This window comes from Simochromis diagramma, unplaced genomic scaffold (genome assembly GCF_900408965.1).
Source record: "Simochromis diagramma unplaced genomic scaffold, fSimDia1.1 OVJJ01000603.1, whole genome shotgun sequence".
Taxonomy (NCBI): Eukaryota; Metazoa; Chordata; class Actinopteri; order Cichliformes; family Cichlidae; genus Simochromis; species Simochromis diagramma.
In genome coordinates, this window is record NW_024387414.1 from 10,835,067 (window position 1) to 10,855,650 (window position 20,584).

At 38.2% G+C, this 20,584-nt stretch overlaps 1 protein-coding gene across 5 annotated transcripts in view; it reads right to left on the reverse strand.

Annotated features, from left to right (window-relative positions):
- Nucleotides 1-20,584, reverse strand: part of LOC120721001 (protein unc-13 homolog C) — a 113,528-nt gene that overhangs the window by 34,958 nt on the left and 57,986 nt on the right. For all 5 annotated transcript variants that reach the window (XM_040010976.1, XM_040010975.1, XM_040010974.1 and 2 more), the window contains 4 exons: nucleotides 14,508-14,597; nucleotides 13,593-13,721; nucleotides 7,091-7,224; nucleotides 5,047-5,132 (listed from right to left, as the gene is read on the reverse strand). In XM_040010976.1, the coding sequence (XP_039866910.1) occupies nucleotides 5,047-5,132; nucleotides 7,091-7,224; nucleotides 13,593-13,721; nucleotides 14,508-14,597 (439 nt within the window). The remainder of the gene's footprint in view (nucleotides 1-5,046; nucleotides 5,133-7,090; nucleotides 7,225-13,592; nucleotides 13,722-14,507; nucleotides 14,598-20,584) is intronic.

Here is a 20,584-nt window from a genome sequence, read left to right on the forward strand (position 1 = left end):
AGGCTCAAGGAGCGGGAAAGAGGGTATGTGTGACTGAGTGCATCCGAGATTCTCGTCTCTTTTTGTAACACTGACTCCACTGGGCAAATCGTGCACGCACACACAAACACACATGCTGCCCAAACCTGCTGTGACAGCAGTCAGTAACACCCCAGGTGGTCACATGCCCAGCTGCCCTGACTCAGATATCCTCACATACAAACACAAAGCCCCAACTGCTCTCACTGTCTCTGTTGCATTATTGATTTGCTTAAATACATATATTATCAAGGAAGTGTAAACACACGAGATGTTTTTATATATTACAGAATTTTATTGACTCTCTTTAAGTTATTGGTTTAATATCTAAGAAGAACAAATATAATAATTATACATTATTTTGACCTTTAATGTACACTAATGAAAATGATATTTTATCATCTTTGGCATGTTTAAAGTATATTCGCTGTTTATTGTTACAGTTTTCAATTTTCTTAAGTTAGGTATTGCAGAACTAAATCCTGCACAGGTAACAGTACAACATGCCACCAAGCTGGATTGTGTGAAAAATATTCAAATTGAATGTACTTCAAGTACAAACAGATAAACAGGTTCAAGAAGTTCTGCATTGCCAAATGATGAAATAAAGAATAACTTTCAAATTCTTTTCTTACTTCAGGGCACAGGAAGTAGCAACATCCTATATAAGACAGAGAGTGAAGGAAGTCTGAGGCTATACAAGTATGTGATGCTTTCATAAGTATGACGTACTTATGAAAGCATACGTATGTGATAGAGGCTACTCAGCATTTACTGACACCTAATATGTTATGAGTAAATACCACTACTAAAGTTACTGTGGAAATTAGAATTAAAAAAATATGATTAAAGTATAAATTTGTGTGTGAGTTTATGAAAGTCTCAGTTCACATAACCCTGAAATCTTTGTACTCTGTGCTCTTTAACCTCACCATAGAACCCCCCCCACACACACACACACACACACACACACACTCTGCACTTGTCACAGTATATTAAATATAAAATGGACATTGACAAGAATTCTGTAGCCTTACCTGACAAATAAAATATCAAAACTACAACCATCTCAATATAACACATGTAGAATATACAGTATATGCTTCACGTGTGTGTGTGTAAGAAATACTGCAGTTTGCAGTGTCTTCACCATGACACCTGGTTGCTATAGCAACTTAAGAAGGCTTAGTACAGATGAAGCAGCAGGTATATGCTGAGTAGATGAGAATAAATTGTCAATAAGCTCTTTGGTGCTCCTGAGCTTTGCGTCTTCAGCACAGTCTGAAGAGCATTTCTAGTGTTTAAACCTCAATCACATCACCCAGCCTGCTTGCCTTCATCAAAGTAACAAATATGTCTTCTGTCATATTTAATTCAGCACAGATGTGGCTCAGAGGTTCAGCTCGGACCAGGCAAAATATGCATGTTTAAAAAAAAACAACCCACTGAAACATCAATGTAAATGATAAATCAGGGTCGCAGTCGATAAAGAGAATCTCATGATATTTAATATGAGGTGCAAACCATTTGATATCATTTTCTAAATGCTGCTGGACATTTTATCTTCTCTGCCCAAATCAAATATGCATAAATCAAATAGATCAAATCAGATAAGCTGTGTCCTACATAGTCACAAACAATCATTTTGTTCATAGAAATAATGAGTTGAATGACATGAAGTGATTAGATAAGTAAGATGAATTTGGTAAACTTAAGAGTAGCATCTGTTGGGGGCGGGTGATTTCTGTGTGAAAAAAAAAAAAGCTCAAAAACATTCATTGCTTTTCAGAGACGTGACTTTGGCAAACTTTATCTAAGTTAGACTTCAGAGCAGAAATCCACAAAAACTCAGAACCAAGGGTGACACCCTGCTGAGTCCTTATGTGCAAACACACTGACACGAAACCATCTTAACACTTGTTCACAACCCCACTCTTCATTAACGCCTTTCTGTATTCCGCCTCCCACCATATATCCTGTGGGGATTGATCCAGAAGCCACCAACCTCAAAAACCAGCCTCCAGGTGGCATTTACTGCCTTTTGGGAGGAGAGCTAGAAAACGCGTGGGCAGGGATTAAAGACAAAACCCACATAAAACAGGGAACATCTGTTTTCGTACTGGTAGAATATATCAGAGATTTATGACCTGATCACTGCAACTCTCTGCTACCTGTCTGGAAAAAAAAAGACTTAACTTGTATTGCAAAATCTATATTAAACCACCAAAGCATACAGAAAAACAAATACTAGTTTCATTTTGCAGTACTACACAGCTGCAACAGCTTACACTGTTTTTGGTTCGTCCATAATTACAGTTAATAAATAATCTCATGAAACTGCAAAATGTAATTTTTTATACCTTTACAGTGCATGTCAGTCTGGTGGCCCTTTTTCCAATACCTTCCAGTTTATTGTGTAATACAATAAGTTAAATACAGTGTTTATTTGGCCAAAACAAGGACATGCTGTAAAAAATAGAGATGCAGCATTACTTGAAATTTTATATTGATCATGATTTTGGATTCCCAGAAATGAACATGATTGTGCAATATTGAACATGCATGCTAGAGAGAAAAGTGAAAGCAAATCAACCTCTCTCTTAATCTCTACCTGACAACAAGACTGAATGATGGTGCTGCAAGCTGTTCCTTGTAGCACACAGCTTGAGGTTTCCTGGACTAGTCATTGCGAGCAAGCAACACTACATTATATAGACAACAAGAATCAAATATTTGGCACAGCAGATGGTAAAGTTCATCCCTCCGTGTTTGGAAATAATTTGGATATCCATCCATCCATCCATCTTCATCCGCTTATCCGAGGTCGGGTCGCGGGGGTAGCAGCCTAAGCAAAGAGGTCCAGACCTCCCTCTCCCCAGCCACCTCCTCCAGCTTGTCCGGGGGAATACCAAGGCGTTCCCAGGCCAGCCGAGAGATATAATCTCTCCAGCGTGTCCTGGGTCTGCCCCGGGGCCTCCTCCCGGTGGGACATGCCTGGAACACCTCGCTAATTTGGATATACTTAGGGCAATTGTTTTTAAACCAAGAAGTCATCATATGCGGAAAATGCTGAAAGGATAACTAAGTTGTTCTATTACCCGAAAGAACATCACAAACTGCAGTACGATGAATACATGGAGACCAAGAAAAACAACGCAGTGGTTGCTAATGTCAATCATCCAACATCAACTCTGACACCCACGAAAGACAGAATCTACAGCACGTCAGAATCCAGTTCACCAAGATGTACTACAATTATCAACACAGTCTTATTAGCTAAAGATACATGTCCAGTAAACAAAATGACTATGCAAATGTCACAGAGGAGAAACAGTCAAATCTCACAGGTGTCCAGCACTTTTCTCTGAGTGCTATTCACATCAATCATGCAAGTACAATGATTGTAGTGAAAGACTTTATTTTGCCTCTTGAGCATATGGGTCAAGTGAATAAACGTTAGTAACAATGTAAAAGTGGAAAAAATAGACCTGTTGATTTACCATTGTGTTTTTAATTTTTCTTCTAATTTAGGTGCACTCAAGTTTGTTGTCCTCTTTATTCACCTAAGCATACTTTTTTATTTATTAAAATCGGCAACTGTGGCAGCGTCTCGTGATCTGCATTTTGATTAAAATAATCATAATAATAATCATGTAGCCCTAGTAGAAAGTATACGTTAGAAAAAACTCCAGCACACGCTTGCATGCTCTGTATCTTTAAATATTTTAAACTGTTTGACTTACAATCAGTAAGATATAAGACATCCTTTTATCCCAAGGGAAACTTAATTTCTGAATTTAACCCATCTTAGAAGTAATGCGTTGCCACTCTGCAGTGCCTAGGGACTAAAGCCAGTGCCTTGGTCAAGGGCACAGTGAAAATACCAACCTCTTTAGGGCCAGTTTTTGGCAAATGCCAGCTAAATACCCTCACCAATGGTGTGCCAAAGAGGATGAAGAAATATTCTGTCATTGCTCCTATTCCTCATGAAAAGGTCTGGCACTATAGATCAATGTGCCTCACACATTGTTAAAAAAATGTTTGCCTCACACTGCAGTAACAGCTGATACTAACACCATAGACTCGAAACATACACTGATTCCTGCATAACCTGACTTTTTCAAAATCATATTTTAAACTAGAGATTCGGTTGCTGATACTGGTGAGCAGGTATGACTAACCAGGGTACTGACTTTCCCTCCAAACAGGTCAATATTGTCCATACGGCATTCACTTATATTACAGTTAATATTGTATGTGCACAGTTGTGTCAAGAGTTTCTGTGACGTAGAATTCAGTATTGAGAAACAATGATCCTAAATCTGACATTAAGATGTCACTGATGCTGCGTGTAAGCAAATATAAACATTTTCATATTGATTTAAATGTTGGCCAGTTACTCCAATTTTACATGCTTGGGTTTTACATACTGCGATAGTTCTACCTCGAGCAGAAAGTTGCTCATATTTACTCATGTGGCATTACAGCAGTAACATAACCAAATCATAATCTTGCCTCGAACTTACTACTGCTTACTGAAATTTGCCATTAGCCAGGGACTCTTACTCCAAATGTTGCAAACTGCAGTAACACTGGGGCATCATAAATACTTTTCTTTGTTTTTTTTAAGGCGGCGACTGAACGACGGAGGCAATTAAATAAAGAGACACAAAACCTGAGCATCTCACTTGTCTTTGATTGTGCAATTGATCAAATGCTTATCTTGATTAAAAGAAGTTCCAGTTTCACTACAGTGATCAATAGAATGAAAGAAAACAAGCATAATCTAGATAGGCAGTAGCGCTGACCACAGCCAGGCACAGGTGATAAACAGTGAGACACCAACCGATAAACAGCACTTACATAGACAGGCATAAAACACAGTAACACTCTGAACTTTTGACTGCAGAAAGCAACACAAAGGTCAGTTATTGTTCTTCACCAAGACTCAGTCAGTTCATATCATTTGTCTTAATCTTCCACTCGGTCACTTATATACGCATGCAAAATTATCTGATGAGCACTGACCTTCCATTGCATACTTCATATCTAGGGCAAAGAGACTCCACATGATTTCAGCGCTGATCTTGCCCGCATTCAGCTCCTGTGGAAACCTGGTGGAATTCAAATGGATTTCAATCAGACTCATATCCGTACAATGACACGCTCGAGTGGATGGTCTGATGGCCATCCCAGGTCTCTAACGAATGACTTAACAGATGTGGTAGAAGACATCTCATAATCTAATAATCCCCCGCTATTTCCAAACCTAGTTGAATTGGGGCGGAAATGAGTTGTATGTGCGTGCCTTAAAGATGAGAATAAGTGCAGAAGGAAATGACAAAGTGAAAGAGAGAGAATGAAGGTGGCAACGCATTTGGGAAGTAATCTTCTATTTTGAATGCCTATAGATTTTCAGTCAAAGCTTGAATGTGAGATGTCAATGGTTTAATTATCTGTATCTTCAGACAGTGAAGGGAGGACATTTATAGATGGCGGAGCCTTGGTTTGAGAAAGGTCAATTTATCTGGAAATGTTTTACTTTTGCTCCAGGCCGCCTTGTTTCTAACAACAAACTCATTTGTCCGACAATTTCTATTGGAGCAGTAATCATCTGCTCAGCTGGGACACTCCTGCAGAGAAGCAATGCTGAAGTGCACTTACTCACATACACAAAAACTCTGCTGTTCTCCTTTTCCCAACCTCAGGTCTTTTTATTGAGGTAAGGAGCCAAGTCCAAAAGGCTGATTCATTGCACCCAGCGAAGAAGAAAAGTGAACAGAATCCCTGAAACAATTTCACTTTCATCTCTATCACTCTAAGAATCTTTGTTTCCATCTCAGTTATTCCTCAGCCTTGTCATACAACCAGATGGTGTACTGTAGGTAGGCCAGATAATGAAAACCCTTTGTGGTGAAGATGAGCATAATATGTTCTGCCACAGTCTTACTTCTATTTGGTGAAATAAATGGTTTATGCATGAGGTGTTTCTGGGGATATTGCTATGCTTATGCTTTTAAAAACAACTGCAGCATCCACGTTTTTCCCCAATCATAAAATGTATTCTTTTAAATTAGTTTAAATGCGTGAAATTTTCAAGGCTAGTTTCATCATGTAAATATTCTCAACACAGTGCGACAGACTAACGTATTTCTCCCTATGGCTGCAGCGGCTCCTATTTAAAGGCAACAAGTCCCCTCCTGGATTTATCATGAAAAAGCATCTGAGTTGCTGTCACTCTGGAAGTTGACCAGGGGAATGTGGAGGCATTAGGCATGAATATTGCAAATCTATCATTAGACAGTGTAGGAGAGAAAGCTCAGGGCATAAACAGAGTCTTAATAAGCATCGTAAATCAGCAAGAAGAAGGAGAAAACAAAAAGTGGGAGGCATTTGAGCAGATATGTATGAGCGAGGCAGAAAGAGGGAAATATATTTAATCTTATTTTCTTTAAAGGCAAATGACACTCTCTTTCCTTTAGGTCATGAAATTTGTTTATTTTATAAACTACAGTGCTGTAGTATTGTGTAGTTTTGAGTCACCCTGCATTTCTTCAGCGTGCCAAGAAAAAACAAATTTGCCCCTTTCTGATTTCTTCTTCTTCTATATATTATTATATAAATAATAATAAAATACATGTAAAATATTATATTAAATTGCTTATTTTTACACAAAAACAACCTGAGCAATTAGAAAATGCAGTGTTCAAAATATTGTGTAATTTATTAATCAATTAACTGACATTAACCTTTTTGCTTGGAGAGCTAAGTATAATTTTCCTAGCCACACCCAGGGATAACTGCATCCAGACCTAATGAATCGAGAAAACACTTTAATAGAACTTGTTCGAAAAAATGTGGGGAAGAGATCTCAAAAAGTAGCACATCATGCCACAACATAAAGAATAGAAAAACTGTAAATCTCACTATGTGAAAGTTTATTTGTCACAACATGAATTTTTCAGGATGGCCCTTTATCGCGTGTTATGGTTAGAATCATAAAATATAAGGCTCATCAGTGTATATGCAAGGCGATGAAAATGCATATATTGTCGAGTAAAGAGATACATACTGGTTAATGACAGGGGTGTAAGCTGTCCGGTCTTCATCAATCACAGAGACCATCAGAGTGATGAGTTTTGGCCAGAAGTCCAGGTTTTTTATCGATGGACCCTGTTCCTCCCTGGGAAGGTCTTGCTTCCGGCTCTAAAGGAAAAATTGAAAGTTAAGGTAGAGGCTGAAGCATTTTTATAATGAAATTTCAACAAGACAAAACACAAAAAAAACCTCTTTTTACTTTATAATGACCTAATGTTCTATTTATATGTTCTCTTTTCAGCATCAGCAGTGAACAGCTTTGATAATGAATGGGAACCTGAACCTAACACGACTAGTATATGCTCTTTTTCTCAAAAAAAAAAAGAATGTAACTAAATCTGTTTCATTGTTGTTCTCCTAATGTAAAGTGAAGTTTTGCTGCTAGGCAACAAAGAAGATGGCTGTGAGACATGCAGTGTATTTGTCTTAGATCCAAACAAAGACACGGTAAATTAAGGTGTTTTTCTGATTGTAAATGAGTTTTACATTTTACAGTGGGTAATAGCACGAGAGTTGTTAAATGAAGAGTGGCAGGCATCCCAAAGTGCTCAGCAGGGTAACAAAATCCTTTTACTCTGTGCTCATGTTATGCAAAAAATAATGATGATAATAATAATAATAAATAAATAAATAAGTGTGCTCTGTGTTCAGCATGAAATAAGACTGCATTGGCTTATCCCACGAGAGGTAGATTATTAACTGAACTAATTATAATAAACACACAGTTCTGAGTTTTTTCTGGCTTCACTGCACACAGTGACATTATTGCACTGTGTTTCAGACAGCATGTCTCCACACTGAGTTTCTTCCACCCACAGGTTTCTGGGAGCTGGAGGATAAAATTACAATGGCTATAACCATGAGTAACAAGGTGTGGTGGTAAATCAAGGACAACAACCTTTCAGTTTCAATATCTAATGTGTGTCCATGCAAATGTGAGTCAAAGTCCACTGCATAAATCTCTTGCTATACTGGGGAGAAAGGTGTTGAATCCAAACCTCTCACTGACTCTGCCATCTGTTCACACCACACTGCGTGCGTCCACACTGATCTCTAGTCACCAAGTAATTGTCCCTGTCGTGCCCTTTATCATAAACAGGTTTTATAGAAAATCAGCAAGAAAACAGCAAAACACTCCTGAGTTTCCAAATTGACAAAAACGTACACACACTGAGAGAACTGCATCGTACGCACAAACGATTAAACACCCACGCACAACAATGACAATGAAAAATCTAACCCAGTACTGTGGACATGCACTCCCGATAGGAAGCCATGCACATTCCAACAACTTGCATGCATGACTAAAGCAAACATGTCTTTCTGATGAAAAGAAAATTTTGTTAAAAAATGAAAATGTTCAGATTAGTCGTTGAATAATTTAGGTTGAATTATTTAACAATCTTCTACATATTGACTTTGGGGTGCAGCACAAAAAGGAGCGCTCTGGAAACATGTGATGAGTCCATAAATCCTCAATACAGTCTTCCCTACAATAATCAACTTGTTTCTAATAATGAATTTTCTCCTTTTAAAGAAATATAAGTCACATGGTGTTGGTATGTCCCACTGACACTGCATTTAGGAAGAATCGCACTAAGATTAGACTATTACTTCTTCAATGAAAGCTTCTATCGTACTGATTATATCCATCCATCCATCCATGTAGTGACACATCTGTCATGGCAACAGTGCGATTGGTCTCAGTCCTATTTCTTCACATATGTATGGTTGCACAGGACCCCTTGGTATCACATTTTTAGTACGCCGAGTACCCTTATTTTTCAGTATACAGGGTTATTGTTGTGAATATGTTTATTTTAACCCAACCACTATATTTTCCAAATCTAAAAAATTATATTTTGTTTACTAAGCCTAGCGGATGAAACGAGTGAAATCAAAAGCAACTAATTTAAAATGAAACAAATTGCAGCTTTGTGGTCTGATGATTGGTGTTGTTATTTATGCCACTCCATCTGTCTACTTTTACACTTTTGAAAACGATTATTATAAACAACAGGTTCAACTTCATAATGGCCATCTAAATAATGTCTACAGGTGCACATAATACGTAATATTTTTTTAAACAACTGCAATTTTTCAATAAACAATTATGAACATAATAATTGGTTATATTTATGATAAACATGAATATAACCAAAGATTTACTAATGATTAACCAATCAGTAAGAAAAAAAGCATAAAAATTAATCAGAATCACGCTGTTTTGTTTGATCTATTAATGATGTTACTGAACTGAGCACATGCTGTTCTGTGTTCATTTGTACAAAGACTCCATTTACACCATGATCTATATAAGCTGGCTATGAATGAGAAGTGAAACTAGGCCGGTCAGTGTGATCAGAAATTAAGACAAACAATGACAATGGCAGATGCACTTGTTAAATGAATCATTAAGTCAAATTTATTTGGATAAAGAAGCAATTTTTGAGTTCAAACAAAGCTACCTTAAACAGACCAGCAATCCTTATTGGCCTCTATCTGTACTTTGGTAGAATACTGATGCTCACTTCAATGAGAAAGGCAATGGTTTAATGTGAGAGGCCTGAACCATTGGGGAGACATGCCACTATGTATTGGAAGGTAAATTTTTGTTAAATTGGAAACATGAATAATAAAACACATGTCTCTGCAGGTAGGGAGTTAGCTATGCAAAGCCTATCTGTGTGTGTATTTGTGTGTGCAAAAGTATATGCATATACGAAGGACACTGAAGGTTGTGTCATCCCTGCTAAATCTGATGTGGTATGCAGCAAGCTAAAATGTTGTGTGTATTCCCTTTGTTTATTGGTATTCACTTCAAGTAGGTACAAAAATCCACTGTAACAAATCCATTGTCAAACGTGATTAAGAAACTTCTGTCATTTTTATCTTATTTTTTTTTTTTTTACTACGCACCCATGGGTTTGACTCCCAGTTTCAGTAGGAAGTCAATATGACAGTGAACTAAGAGTCCAGTGCAGTTTCTCTACTTCTGCTGCACGGGGTAGTGGGAGCATAGCAGAAATATTGATAGCCGTGTATAATTCCTCTAGGGGGTAGCCAGTGGTTTATGTTTATTGTTTAGCTCCTGCAATTCCCATGCAGAAGAAATAAGCATTAGCATACCACTGGCTCCTCATCAATTCTCGCAATGTGACACAAATTACAGAGCCTCTGATTGAAGGATGTTCCCAGAGAATGTGATCAAATTCCCAAGAGAACGAGCTGCGGGTGGAACTGAAACTGCTTCCACGCATTTTAAGGCACAGTGAGAAATGGTTGTGTGTTTAATGCGTTGGTGAAAAATACATTTAAGGACACCGATTCTGAAAACGAAAAGCATCTTTTTCTTAAATACCCCTTTGTGTATTGTTGGCAAATATGTGATAATGAAGGTAATGTAGCTACCTATCAAATCACTTTGAGAGGCTTGCTAGATAAGTGGCGGAGCGCTGTAGCTTCTCCTTTGTTCCTGTTGCACACAATCATTGAATCCTTTCCTCCCCATACAACACCAAACCGCTTCTGTTCATTTGTCTTCTTGTGCATTAGCATTTGCATTGGCATGTGCACGCGTGCGTACATATGTGCATTATTTAAGATGCATGTGCATGTTACCAGATATTTCTAGTGTGTGCACCATCACTGCTGCTCCACATTCCTCCATAGTGGATAAACCTTTTCTGTGATTTCTTTGCCCTCCCTCCAATTCCCCTTCATCTTGCTTTTCAAAATCCTCCCCTTACTGCCAGGATTTAAGAAACAGTTAAGCTAGATTCCCTCAGCCCCTCCTCCCCCGAGTCATTTTACACCCAGGCAGAAGCAGAAAGCTTTGTTGTCGTGTTATGCAAGATTCCTCGTTGTGGCTGGGATATTTCTCTGCTTGCCTGGCCACTGTGTCAGCTCTTGTGTCACCACACTCAGTCACTGTTAGCAACTGGAGAATTGGGGTCTGAGATGTGTTCTATCTGCTGGGCCAAAGGCTACCTGGTGAATGTGAACATAATTTATAATCACAGTGAGGTTTACTTTGGGGTGAAGTGCATGCCTTTTTTTCTCTGCCATCGAAGAAACATTGATAGAGAGGCTGTCTACTGCGAAACTGGTGGACGAAGACGTAATTAGCACCAAGTGTCTATCTCACCGGTTTGGTAATTACTTACAACCCCTAAGGCTGTTTAAACAAAGGAAACTTATTATTCAACTTTTGAGCAGATTGCACCCTATTACGACCTAAAAAGACATTATCTTCTGTGATGTAAAGGCCATTCTCCCTGGGAAGTAAACCGTAAAATAATCAGCGGAGCTGCCTGTTGACTGATTATTTACTCAGGCGAGGCCAAAGCACAAGTAAACTATCACGCGGAAATGAGTCTGGAAGAGCCAAACATAATGCAGGACTTGGTGAAGCTACTTTTTGAATACGTAAACAGGTGAATCTGTCAGTTCTCAATATAAAAATGCTGCTCATAGTACTAATAATACTGCATAGTATTTTATATGAATAGTAGTATGATATCATAGTTTCACACAAAAAAACCATCATTCAGAATGAACCTTGTTTTTGTGGTACTATATTATCTGCGGCGACACTTGAGAAAAAAAATCTTCAAAACAGTTGACAAACTTTGTTTTTGTTTTGTTTTTTTACATAAGGAAAGATCTTCCAGACGGTTGGGTGCTTTATACGGCTGTTTTCCACCTACACGCGTCCTTTTCAAGGCTGAAGTCTTTTATACAAAGTCTGCAATAGACACTGTGTACATTTTATTGTCTGATAAATGTCTGTGGGGGATATATAGACTATTGATTTCCAGCCATGCGGGATTGAATATACTTTCCAGCATTGTCACACATCAGTACAAAGCAAAATAAAGCTGAAAAGGAGACCATGATGTCACCTTTATTATAGGCTGGAGGTTTTACCTGATAAAGCTGTGCTGTCAGATAGATGCCAACACTTGACAGACCATGTTTTTAAAAGAAAGTTTTTAACTTGAAATTAAATGATTCCAAATTAATAACCACGTTAAATGTTATTGTTACTATTGCTTCTACAGTACTTTTCACACTGATGTCAGTAAAACTCAATTAAGTACCAGTTATCTAGTTATTGGTGTGTGCCTTGCTAGTTAATTAGCAGATGTTGAGTTGCTAGTTTGTAAATTACGAATGACTGCATGAACTGTGAGTTGTTCTCATTAACATTTAGGAGCTGTTGCTCAGACTGTGTTTACTCGTCAAATCAAGAAATTGGGAAAATATTACATTAAAAAGTCATTATGATAACAATAGGCACATTAAATTTTTATTACAGTATTTGTCATTACCCTGTGTGTACCATCTATAAAAACCCATCATCTTTGCAGAAATTGTCTTTTTTCTCCTGTGAATGGGCCACCATCAGAGAGGTTATAGTTTTCAAGCCCAGGGAGGCCAAAGTAACCACAACCATAATAAAATAAATAAAACATTACAGAGCTGAACAGGTGGCAAGCAAATCCCATTCCAGAATACTAGTGAACAAATGTGTTTTAAAACTGCTGTTTAGGAAGGAGGAAAATTGGAAAGTGTTCACTGACCCCAGTGTTTCTCCTGCAGCAGGTCTACACACAAACTGCTGTTATATAACTGCACAGGTGTGCAGATGCCCTGCACATGAACCGGGCTGTGATTAAGCCACCTGACCCTCTTTTAATTCTTCTTTTCTGAATTAAACAATCCATGCATAACTACATTACTGTACCCAACCTTTACTTTAGCTGTTTACATATAACTTAATATCAAATCACAACAGCAGTCGCCTCTGTGCGGCTTTATATTGTAAGGTAGAGACCCTACAATAATACAGACAAAGCTACAGTGAAGCTGGAGGATGGACGCTAACTTTTTTCCACTCGATAAAAGTTACGTGAAGGTTCCCGATGGTTGTGGACAAATGCAATCGCATGGCAGGATGCTGTAAACGGACCAAACTTCAGTCAGGAGAACAACTGAGATAATCCATCCACAATACGAGGTTAGTCATTAATATACTGCAACAACATGGGAATAGAGCAGCTGCGAGAGAATTCAACATTAATGAATCAAGAGTACAGAATTGGAGGAAGCAAGAAGAATGAGATGAGTAAAGTTTGACTTCTCTGACTGTTTTGTTTCGCTTCATGCACCTTATAATCCGTGCACCTTATGGTTCGAATAATACGGTACCTATCTTTCTTTCACTGTATCACAAGCTAACTTTAGCCAATAACATGTCTGAGGAGCTTCAAAAGTAAGCAGTCAGTGTAGTATAAACAAGTGCATAGTTAGCAAGCCATTGAAGATTACTAGTACACAGCTTGAGACCTAGCATGAAGTGTTCTCATGTGCGTTCTCTCACTTTGTGCAAAGCATCTGATTTTGTTGTTTAGGAATGTTTAAGTTTAAAAGTACAGGCCTTAGTGTCCTTAAAAGAGATACAAGCCAGTTACCTGATCAAGGAGCTGGTTGTACAGCTCATGACAATTATCAAAGATGTATTTATAGGTGGAGTCTAGACAGGCTTTGACACAGTCCTTCACCACCATACTGGCTCTTGGTGGACTCTGGAGTTCTTGCACCTGTAAACACACAGAAATACATACAGTGTTTAAAAATTATGCCTTCACATTCAAACATCCTAGGTTTGTTAGCAGTCCATTCAACATGAAAATCATCCAGATAATAGACATAATGCTAGCAACCCTAATCAACACCTTATCCCTTTGCAAAAAAGGGCAACCTACTCTATGTACTATATATAGTAACTGACATGTAAGTGAACTAGCATTTAGGTACATGTGCAGTGTATCACATACTAACACAGGGGCTCCACTGTTTGAGCAGCGGTGCATACTGTATACACAGTGAGGCTCAGCATGGCTATGGCACAGAATGAAAGCTTTGGTAACCTAAAGTGACAGTTTTCATTCCTTTGCTCGCAGCTGCCATCTTAGCTATGCCTCAGTGCGCTAGCGCTACAACCCGACTCCCACAAAGAACGTCGGATGGAGCCGTGCTTTTCATATAGCAGGAGACAAGTCAGCATACTCTTGGGGTTGAAGGAGGTAGAGGAAACAACCATAGCTGTTTATTGATGAATGAAGTTTAACACAACTCCACTGCTTTAGCCTCAACTCATGTGGTTGTGTAACAATAAATGGTTTAGTTTTTAAGTAGTAGAAGGTTTAAGGAGTAGAAGGTGAAAATTCTAATGTATATCAGAGGTATGCAAAGTGCTCCGTTATCATTTAGTGCAAGTTTATGTCTCTTTTAGTTTTTTCTTCAATTACATCCTTGTGTTCCCCTTTCACCCCTCAGCTTGTCCACTGCCCATCCACCCTTCACTGTCACACATAATAACACACCTTCATCCTGAAGAACGTGATGCTGGTCAGCAGATCAACAGTAGATTTCAGATCTTGGAGACGCTCTGGGTTTCCCGCAGGGAAATTATCCTGATTTAAAACAGAGAGAAAAATTACATAAGGAGAGAGGACAACTTGTTGGAAGCAGCCTTGTAACGTCACACACCTCCAACTACCACATCATATCGCTTAGGCCAAAATATTAAAATTGATTACAGAGCAATGCCCAGCAATCATAACAAAATGACTGTCTGTCTAATCGTTTAGTGGACAAGGGAGGTCTCTGCTGATGAAAACCTCTATTTCAGGGCCATGAAGTCATCAGGCAGTGCAAAGCACCGTGACGGAGAGCATATAAAGCCCTGACAGCTCAGAAGAAAGGCATCGCCGGCCCATACATTATCCTACTTCTCCTACTCTCTCAGTGCTCTAATAAAATTTTGCTTGTTTTCAATCCGTCCTCTTCCTTGTCGATGAACGCACATGGGAGACTCAGGAAGTAGAGCCAAATCTTAACGCCGCCTTTAGGCTCGACAGCACAAGCGCAGGAGGGGTTTTTTATGCTAGACGATCAGCAGAGGCAAAACTCGCCTGACATCTTAACGGTGTCAGCAGCATACAGAATTTGATTGGGTTTCCAAGAATACACACAATAGACAATTGAGGTTTTTAAAAAGAAATGTTAAACACAACCCAGAGGCAGGTCTCGAATCTATCCAACAGATGAAAATGCGGATGACCTGTTAATGTTTCACAGTCAGTCTGCAGTCTACCGAGACATTGCAGTATATTTCTCTAGACCCGTGATTAACAGGAAAAGTCCATTTTAGTGGTGAAAGTGTAGACCCCAGTAAACAAAGCTTGACACACATTTCGCATAAGCAAATGTAGATCACGTATTCTATATTTGGCTGCTGAAGTGGGAAAAAAAGAGAAGAGAGAATCAGTAGGGGCTGTTTCTTCTTCAGATAAAACGCTGTTTGTGTCGCTGCCTTTTATATGAACAATACAGTTCTTTGAGCGTTTTATCATTTCTCTCTAGATAAAAGATTCCATTCAGTTTACATTTCAAAATGAAATTTATCCAGTTGCCAAGGGACTTCTTTTTTTAGAGTTATTGGGAAAATACATGGTCATCAGTCACTTCCTTTGCCTTCTTTTTTCTTCTTATGTAGCCTTGAAACACAACATTTGTACCTATGAAACAACTGCTCTATACTGTAGTGTCACCATAGCCTTGAAACTTGGTGTGTGCGTATGTACTCAGACCACACAACAACAGCTCAGTATGTGCTTTAGTTGTTATGTGTTGGTACTGAGTAAAACTAAAAGACTGCAATAGGATTTGTTTCTATAAAGCATTTTTTTAAAACAAAGGTAATCCACTGAGGCTGATGAATTTCTCAATTAACATTTAACCTAATCTGTGGTTTCTTATTTTAACAAAAGAGGCAATAACAACTCTTGGTATGAGAAGAAAATCATCTCAGAAAGAGTTTAAACTGCACTCCAGAAATGTTCAATTTTCACTATTGCCAGTCTGCCTTTCAGTGATAATGGAGGTCTGATCCATTGCTGAGTTATACAATTAAATGACTCTTTTATATTGCATTTAGGGAATATTTTAAATGTATTAATTCCAGCAGTTTCCTCAACTTAAAATTGTAATATAGGTGTGTAATTATGGTGACTAATGTCAAATAAAATCAAGTGCTTGTTGACATTCACTTTAGCAGCTGTACAGAACATAGCATCTACATTCAAATATTATGACCTCACCTACCAATCTAATTTGATATCTGACAGCCAGTTTTGAATGCAGCTGGCATGTTTTTACAAAAAAAAAGACTTTATTACTGATTACACCTGTGTAAAGCGGGGGATTTCTAAAAAGCGGGCTACTTTAAACAGCTCAAAATGGCCCATACTTGTCAATTAGTGTTACAAAGTACAAGATGTTAAATTCTAATCTGCAAAATCACTCATTTATTACTGTTCAAGTGCTGCTGCTCTTAACTTCAGGTCTTTCTAACAGGAGCAACAGTGGTGGTGTAAGAATTTTGTCTAGCTCAACCTCTGACTATGCTTGAAAACACAATGCTGCAACTAAGAGCTCATCAACAGAAAAACAAAGTGAAAAGAAAGGAGAAAAAAGATTTATTGTCCACAAATAGACAAGTATACTAAAAGTCTAAGCATTCATCTCTGCTCCAGGAACAAAGACATAAGCATTGCCTTACAAAGATGACAGAAAGTCCATTATGAGATGAAATGAGGAGTGAATGATGCTGATTAGCTTTTAGTTCTTTGTCTTTGCTCTAGCGTATACTGAAAATTATGTTGGGCCAGTGCTTACAATTAGTGCAAAATTCCAAAACACTAGCTGCTTAACACATAAAAAGAAAAGTTAGAGCAAGCCTACCATTTACAACATGAACTGTTTAAAATTTCAGCTCAGACGCTGTAAACAATACCCTGTACACTGTACGACTGATGTTAGGAAAGGCTCGAATATTCCACAGACAGTGAACAGTTAGACTGATTTTACATGTGTCTGCTCTTTGGATACCCCCAAAAAAACATTTTTCCTGCTCTCCCTGTCACAGCAGCATTAAGTTAAGTTTCCATTAAATTCAAGTTATTAAATTCCTCCAGTCTATTTTTCTAAACTGGTGACCTGCCAAGCACCACTACTTTAGGTAATACCCAGACTATAGACAAGTACCTCACACAATCCTACTTAAAAAAAAGAAAATTCAAATGTTTATTTTTGCCAGGTATGGAATGGACCAAGTCCAGCTAATTGGGTGGTAAAAGACATCAAAAGCAGTCATGTACTGTTGAGCGCTGGAACACATCATGGGATCTTTGAACTGGAAACAATACACTCTGACCATGAAGACATGTGGTATGCACCTCTACACCTCTACCTCTACAAGGTATAAATACTGCATTTAGGGGTTGCATATTAGATTTTATACACCTTTTAGATTTTCAAAGGCCTAACTTAACCTCCAATAAAATTAGTTTTTAGTTGTTTTGCTGTTTCAAGTAGACTGAGGTTTATGCTGTAATATACTGAACTTGTTTTTTTTCCTGAGTATGTCAAATTTATAAGAGACCCCAAAAAGAACCAGAGAACACTGGTTAGATTATATTTCTCATCTGACCTGAAAATGCCTTGAGCGACCCAAGGACAAGCTCAAATCCTGCTGAAGGGGATGTCTGGACTAACTTATTTAGTCTGCTGCCACTGTGACCCACCTCTGGATGAGCAGCAGAAAATAGAAGAAAGTACTTCTAAGCCCTTTCTACACAATAAATCCAGCCAAGGTTATGAACATTGAACGCCACTATCTCATTCATTCCACTTTAGTTCGTTCTGTGCCCTTTCAATAAATAAATATAGTTGGCACAGAAGTTTCTTATTCTCTGCATTCTGTGAAAGGTGACACTAGCTCTTTTCTTCCGCTTGGATTTTTTACACTTTCTGCCATAAATTTCAAAGGGCTGGCTCTGGATTAAGCAGGTTCTGCTCTGGAAAGAACAAGATTACTCTAAATGCGTGCAACAATGCAGGCGTAGCTTTTGTTTTCTGAATGTTTGCTTCACAAGCTTTGAAATTATGTCTGGGTGCTATGTGGGAATCATATAAGGGTAATGTTTGAATAAATGCAAATGCTTTAACAACATCTTGTTGGTATTGACTGTTAAGCATTTATTTTTTGTTTTGTTCATTTGATGCTTTATCCAATCCATAAAAAGGTGTTAGTAAAGAAAGCTGACGTAATAGTGCTGTGGAAAGCTACAGGTGCATTATTACATTTTTTTCCCACAGGTTTTGGAAGCAGAAAGAAAAAACTGCTGTTTGCATGAAGTTCTACTATACAGAGTTTCATTTTGAGACTATATGACAAGACTTAGTGTTGCTCACTGAACAAACATCACTTTATATCAAACTGCCCAAACTCAGCCCACATCGTGCTCTAAATGCTGAGTTTTTATGCACGACCCAGTGAACCCCAGTGAAATCCCAGCTGGAACAGACTGGCCATATGAGGTGTCACCATGTATCAGGAGTATCAGACTAAAGTTGAAGGGGAAGAAATGCATATGTAGCAAAATGTAGAGTGGCACTTGCAACCTGGCTCCCTCACTGCTGATTCAAGTCCTCTGTTTTACAAAAGCAAACTCGATCTCCCTCAGAATGTCATTATAGGGAAATCCATACTGTGAGCAGGCGGAGAAGCCAGATCTGAATCTTATTACTGTCCAATAGTGGCAGGCGGGCTCTGTGGGATGGCTTCAGAAAGTGAGAGAATGAAAGAGAAGGTATAAACTGTGTGTGGATGTGTGTGCATGAACCACTGGTCTGTGGCAGGTTTGACAAGAGAGCAGCAGGGCAGTGCTGGCAGGTGAAGCCAGTGCGATATACTGTGACTTCTCTCAGTGAACGTGTCATTGCCAGATGACCAGGCCATCTGAAAATAAGAGAGGCCATCTCTCCTACACTTAACTCTCTCTCCTTCTCTGTCTACCACCCATACTTTTCATTCGTCATCTGTTACTCCTTCCCGCTCTTTCCAAATCCATCTCATTCCTTCCAAATGTCTCCCTCTTTGTCCAAATCCTTTCTCCTCCAACTCCTTCTCTGCTTCTTTCATCCACTTCTCTTTCCAAATCCTCGCGATCCCTCCCTCACTGTTTGCAACTTCATTCTCCGTCTACCGTTTAGGCGCACACTGCTGCTTTTCGGGTGTGTCTTTAATCACATGTGGCTTCACACTGATGGCTGTGGCAAAGAACAGGGGGACTGAAGCAATCACCCACTTAACGACACATTGCCTTTTGTGTTACATTAAAGGTGAGTGGGTCATCTTTCAGCTACAGTTCACTGTTTCCTGCCTCCAGCTAGAGAGAAGCGTGGAAGTGCCTGCTCTCAGGTGCATACCTGTGTGTGCATGGCAGTATAGTGGGCTTGTGTGCAAATATATTAAATAGACAGAGAAAAAGCGGGAGAGAGAAAAATATGTGTTTGTATTGTATATCTGGAGGTGAGCAAATCTACATGCACAGGGTATGGAGGGTAAGGAAAATGGTGAAAAAAATGAGTGTGTGACTAAGTATGTGGTATGTACGGAAGAGGATTAGGGCCACTGGAAAAAAAAGAGGAAAGAATTCTGACTTTAAAGTCAGAATTCTGAGATTAACTTCTCAGAATTCTGACTTTAATCTCAGAATTCTGACTTTTTTCTCAGAATTCTGATTTTAATCTCAGAATTCTGACTTTTTTCTCAGAATTCTGAGATTAAAGTCAGAATTGGGTTTTTTTTTCCAGTGGCCCTAATCCTCTTCCGTAGGTATGTAGCAGGACGAGCTCTTAAAGATTATATGCTGGAATTTAGAATTTTAATTTAAAATATGAAATAATCTGCATCCAGATAATAGTCTCAGGACAACTGAAGAATTACTCTCTTTTTGTATCAACATTTCTTAAAATGCACATCTCATGACGATACATTAGGAACATTAGGAAAAAAATTAGGATGTCTTGGATACACAATGATGCAAAACCACTAGCTGAAGACATTTTTATTTAGAAAAGCATTTGATTAATTTCTTCTTATGCTGTTTTTATAGTTTTATTGTTTTACATTGTTTTATTTACTGTTATATTGTTTTTATATTCCCATTTCCTGTGTTGTAAAGTACTTTGTGATTTTTATCTGTGAAAAGTGCTATATAAATAAATTTTACTTACTTACTTACTAGACAGTCAAACTAACTATATTCATATTTATATTGATCAAAACCATTATATTAAAAATTAAACATTAATATTGTTTAAACACCCATACAATGATACTAAAAACAACTGTGTAACTGTTGTCTTTGCACACTTTCATACAGTTATTGTTCCAACCACTCTCTATCAGCATGACCTGGTAGTAACAGTTTTGTTAATTTGACGATAAAAACAGCACATAATCAACAAGTTATAGAATAATTTAAGTTACATTACTATTGCAAAGAATTGTAATTTTCTATGATATATACCAGGATAAATATAACTTGAT